Source organism: Pollachius pollachius (genome assembly GCF_949987615.1).
Source record: "Pollachius pollachius genome assembly, chromosome: 16".
Classification (NCBI taxonomy): Eukaryota; Metazoa; Chordata; class Actinopteri; order Gadiformes; family Gadidae; genus Pollachius; species Pollachius pollachius.
In genome coordinates, this window is record NC_136949.1 from 3,488,262 (window position 1) to 3,493,261 (window position 5,000).

The window sequence follows — 5,000 nt, forward strand, 5'->3', positions numbered from 1 at the left end:
AAAGGGATTCATTCATTCCTGTGTGTGTGTGTGTGTGTGTGTGTGTGTGTGTGTGTCTGTGTGTGTGTGTGTGTGTGTGCTTGTATTAGTACATGCATGTGTGTGTTTGGGTGTGTGTGTGTGTATGTCTGTGTGTAGTATGTGTGTGTGTGCTTGCATGAGTACATGCATGTGTGTGTGTGCGTGTGTGTGTGCATGTCTGTGTGTGTGTGTGTGTTTGCATTAGCACATTCATGTCTGTGTGTGTGTGTGTGTGTGTGTGTGTCTGTGTGTGTGTCTGTATGCGTGTCTGTGTGTGCGTGTCTGTCTGTGTGTGTGTGTCTGTTTGTGTGTCTGTATGTGTGTGTGTCTGTGTCTGTGTGTGTGTGCGTGTCTGTCTGTATGTGTATGTGTGTGTGTCTGTATGTGTGTGTGAGTGTGTGTGCGTGTCTGTCTGTATGTGTATGTGTGTGTGTCTGTCTGTGTCTGTATGTTTGTGTGAGTGTGTGTGTGTGTGTGTGCGCGTGTGCGTGTCTGTGTGTGCGTGTGTGTGTGCGTGCGTACCCGCTGGGCGATCTCCCGCTCCACGATGCTGTCCTCCAGGGAGAACATCTCGGAGACGGGCCGCTCCTTCACCGGCTCCTTCCTCACGCGCTCCTTCACGCTGGTCAGGTCCGGCTCCGAGATGGAGGGGCCCAGACCCCCGCCGTTCATCCCCGCCTCCCCCCCCCGGCCCAGGGTCCCCCCGCTCTCCGCCCCCCTCGGCCCCGCGCCCGGGCCCCTGCCCTGGGCCTGGGCCTGGGCGTGACCCTGGTCCGGGGGCCCCTGGCTGCTCTGCGGCCCCTGGTCGTGGTTGTGCTGGTGTTGGGGGGGCGCGTGGCCGTGGTGGTGGGGGGCGTGGCTCCTCGTCCGGGGCCCCCCGCCGGGGGCCCGCGGGGGGCCGGGGTACTCGGGCGGGGGCTTGTTGGGCAGGTTGGCCAGCGCGGCCTGCAGCTGCGCGCTGATGCCCACGCGGACCCCCGGGACGTCCAGCTCCTCCTCCTCCTCCTCCTCCTCCTCCTCGCTCTCGCTGCTGTGGATCAGCATGGTGGCGTTGGAGAGGGTCTTCTGGTGCTGGTAGGCCGCCGGGACCCCCGCCGGGGGCTCCGGGGACTTCTGGACGGGCGCCTGCATGGCCTTCTGCGGCTGGGAGGCCTGGGACGGCGCCGGCGGTTGCGGCTGCAGTGGGGGGGGCATGACCTGCTCCCTGAGGGTGTTCCTGCGGTGCAGCTGGGCGGTCATGCCCTTCATCAGCATGCCCTCCATGCCGCCGCCGCCGCCGCCGCCGCCCGGCCGCATGCTGCAGATCACCTCCATGCTGTGCCTCTTGGCCAGCGCCGAGCGCTGCTTGGCGGCGGCGGTGGTGGTGGTCAGCGGCTCGCTCACCTCCTGCAGCGACTGGTGCACCACGGCCGAGCTGTCGGGCTGGAAGGTCTTCACCGACAGCTGCACCATGCGCGTCACCAGCTCGGGGCTGCTGCCGCCCGTGCCCCGGTGCCGGTGGCTGGCCAGGTCGGGGGTGCTGGTGGCGGGCCGGAAGGAGCCCGAGGGGTACGGCGGCGGCGGGCGGGACATGTGCTTGCGCAGCATGTTGGCGGTGGCGGCGTAGACGCCGGCCGCCACGCCCCCGTGCTGCTGTTTGGTGTTGGCCAGCTCCGGCGTGCTGACCGTGTGGGAGATGGAGCTCCCGCCGCCGCCGCCGCCGCCGCCGCCGCCGCCGCCGCCGCCGCCGCCGCCGCCGACGCCGCACTCCCCTCCCCCTCCTCCCCCCCCCATGCCATTCATGAAGGCGGGCTGGCCCTGGCTGCTCGCCGGCCCCCCCTGGTGGGGCCCGTGACAAACCAGCTTACTGTAGCTGATCTGTGGGGACGGAGGAACACAGGAGAGAGAGAGAGAGGGGGGCGTGAGAACCACAAACAGAGAACCATCGCATCAACACTCAAGGGCTGATTACGGTCCAACTTTCCCGCAACGCAAAGGGGGTTACGGACCCCTTACGTCCTCGCGGACCCTCCTTGCGTAACCTTCCGTCGAGGCGACGCAGCAGCAAGGGCAGTGATTGGTCCGCTCGCTAAAACCAGACGCAGAGCCATAGAGGTTCACGACTGCGTCGAAGCGTCTGCGTGGTCACCGCGTTGCGATGCGTCTGCGTGGTCACCCCCCTTAAGCCCCACACAAATCCCCAAACCAAACGCCGTCGATTCGCCGTACCTGGAGTCCGTAGGGGCCCGGGCTGGGGGCCCCTAGGCCGGGGTAGGGCCCCCGCTCCCTCATCTCGGGCTGGCTGTACACCAGCGCCTCGGGCTGGCGGTATGCGTAGGCGTTGCTGATGTTGAGGCTGCGCAGCGACTGGCTGTGTAGGTCGTGGTGCGTCGGCGTCATGCGGCACTTCTGCCGCATCACGGCCTCGTACTCGGGCGTGGGCCGGTAGGACGGCGCGATGATGGTGCTGTGGCGGTGGTTGGGGATGTAGTCGGGCCGCATCAGCTCGCTGCCCGGGATGCTGAGCGTGGAGGAGATGGGCGAGGGCTGCACGAAGGTCTGGGAGTGGTTGAGGGAGCTCAGGCTGGGGCTGCTGTACATGCTGCCGTTGGGAACCACGCCCCCCCCGTTGCGGAAGCAGTAGTCTCCCTGGTGGTCCAGGCTGGTCTCCGACTTGTAGTACGGGTCATCGTGGAAGATGCTGTCTGCGTTGGGAGAGGAGGAGGAGCCTGGGTGATACACAGAGTCTACCGCAGACCGCCCGACCAAAGAGTTTAAAACACAAGTGGTTACCAAGTTCCTCCTATGGGATTATTGGATCCAGTCCAGCGTTGAATAAGACCATGTACACTCAATGTTGGTGTGTTGGTGGACCAGGGAGAGAGAGAGGGTGAGAGAGAGAGAGAGGGAGAGGGAGAGGGAGGGAGAGAGAGAGAGAGAGAGAGAGAGAGAGAGGGATTGGTAGTGATGGTGATGGTGATGGATAAGTATTCGACCAGAGTGCGATATGTAAGGAGAAACTGATGTGAGCAAAGCTGTGCCACTTGCTACGCATCTCATTTTATACCCATCAGCCACTGCGCCCACTCCATTGCGGCTTCCCAAGACAAGCCCACCATCACCTCTGTCCCAAGACATGCCCACCTTCCACTCCCGAAGACACGCCCACAGTTAGAAGACGGGGCTAGTCAAAGCACATCTGAGATTAACTTGAGGTGAAAGTTCAGACGTTTGTTTTCAAATTAAGACACTTTGGGTGAACATCAAGCATGAACCGCAAACACTTTTGGAACATCAAACATGAACCACAAACATTCCTGGATAGCGAAGTTGAATTAGAGGCCGACCTGGGATTAGCAAAGACACGTTGTAAAGAGTGTGATTCATCCTCTAACAAGACCAGGGTTTAACAATGAATTTTCCCACCCATGGGAGGGAGAGTCAATCCTCACACCCACGCAGTACGAGGCCGGAGAGATCCACGTTTGGTCCGACTGGGTACGACTGCACACACAATGAGTCAGGAACTTTTCTCTCCCCGGAACCCCCCCCCCCAACCCGTAGCCCGGGCCAGCAGGGTTTCCACCAGGCCCTCTGAAGTGTCGCGTCCCCACAAAGTAAAAGCCGGTGTGGTGTGTGTGTGAAGGAGCCAGGCACAATGCAGGGCTCTGTGCTGGCCGGGTGGAACTTTAAATAGGCCGTGAGTCACATGAGCGATGGAAAACACACACGGCGCTCTGTTGGGGTTATTTCTCAAGTTGTTTTGTTCTCGTTTGTTGGTGTTTTTCGTGGAGCAAGAAGGCTGTTAAACCGTGTGTCGCAGAGAGAATGGTGTGTATTTGTGTGTGTCTGGAGTGTGGTTGTGTGTGTGTGTGTGTGTGCGTGTGAGTGTTTTGTATGCGTGTTTGTGTTTTGTGTGTTTGTTTGTATGCGTGTTTGTTTGTGTCGGTATGTGTGTGTGTGTTTTGTGTGTGTTTGATGTATACGTGTGTGTGTGTGTTGGGTGTGTGTTTTGTGCACTTGCAGGTGTGTGTCAGTACCTTGAGAGCTCTGTGTGTCCTGGTAGTGGTCCCCGTACTGAGAGTGCATGGTCTGGAAGTTGCAGGACTGCGGTCGATGCTGTAAGACATCACCGACATCAACATCCACCACCTTTCTTCATTACTGTGTTCAATATGTCCTCAGTGAGGGTGGGTCACAATTTTGAAGTCATACAAGGCCTTGTACAGTATGTGTACAGTATCTACAGTAAGAAAAAAATACATTTATATCACAGCAAATATTTGTGTTATTATTTATAACTCTTAACCGTAAGCTCAGACCCATTGTAAAATACACCAAAGCCTTTTTAAGGGGACAACGGGCTTGGAGCGGCCAGGGCCGTGGTTCTGGTCCCAAGGGCCCCGTGTGGGGGCCCATAGACGCAAGGGCCACACTGAGGACCCATTGTGCCCCATTTAGCGTGGCCATTGTCTGGTACCAGATGCACAAATCACAGCGTTCCTCGCCGCTGTGAGCCGGGAGTCAGACCAGTGCCACGTCCGGCGAAGGCCTTCCAAGAACCGCAAACCCGCCCGTCCCCACCCCATCCCACCGCATCAGCAGCGTCCAGGCAACAGGGTCAGAATCCCAGGGGACCCCCCCATGGTGGCCCCAAAGGAAGCGCAGGTTTAAAATAAAAGTGCTTGTGTTTTTAGTACACGGCGAAACAGAAGAGGCGAACTCTTCGCTCCAGAGGTGAGGTTAGCTTGAAAATAAAGATGGCGGTACCAGAGAGAGACGGTGGGTCCACGTGGGCCGTCTCCTGATTGGTGCAGGCGAGTGGGTGGGCCTAGAGGAGAGGGGAGGAGCCGAGTGTGAACACCAGGGGAGCTGTCACTCACAAACGAGAACGAGGAAGAGCAGTCAAGAGCAAAATAAATACTTTAAAGATCCCTTGGGACGCTTACTCTGCGAGGATGTTGTTCTGTTTATAGAACTTGTGTCTGGCACTGAACAAG

General features: G+C 59.1%; 1 protein-coding gene across 1 annotated transcript in view; it reads right to left on the bottom strand.

Annotated features, from left to right (window-relative positions):
- Window positions 1–5,000, bottom strand: part of LOC307088129 (tyrosine-protein phosphatase non-receptor type 14-like) — a 21,956-nt gene that overhangs the window by 12,382 nt on the left and 4,574 nt on the right. Inside the window, exons 7-11 of the mRNA XM_079753923.1 lie at window positions 4,950–5,000; window positions 4,771–4,831; window positions 4,041–4,119; window positions 2,230–2,705; window positions 544–1,878 (exon numbers count right to left, since the gene is read on the bottom strand). The exon at window positions 4,950–5,000 is cut by the window's right edge and continues 32 nt beyond it. Coding sequence (XP_079610049.1) covers window positions 544–1,878; window positions 2,230–2,705; window positions 4,041–4,119; window positions 4,771–4,831; window positions 4,950–5,000 — 2,002 coding nt within the window. The remainder of the gene's footprint in view (window positions 1–543; window positions 1,879–2,229; window positions 2,706–4,040; window positions 4,120–4,770; window positions 4,832–4,949) is intronic.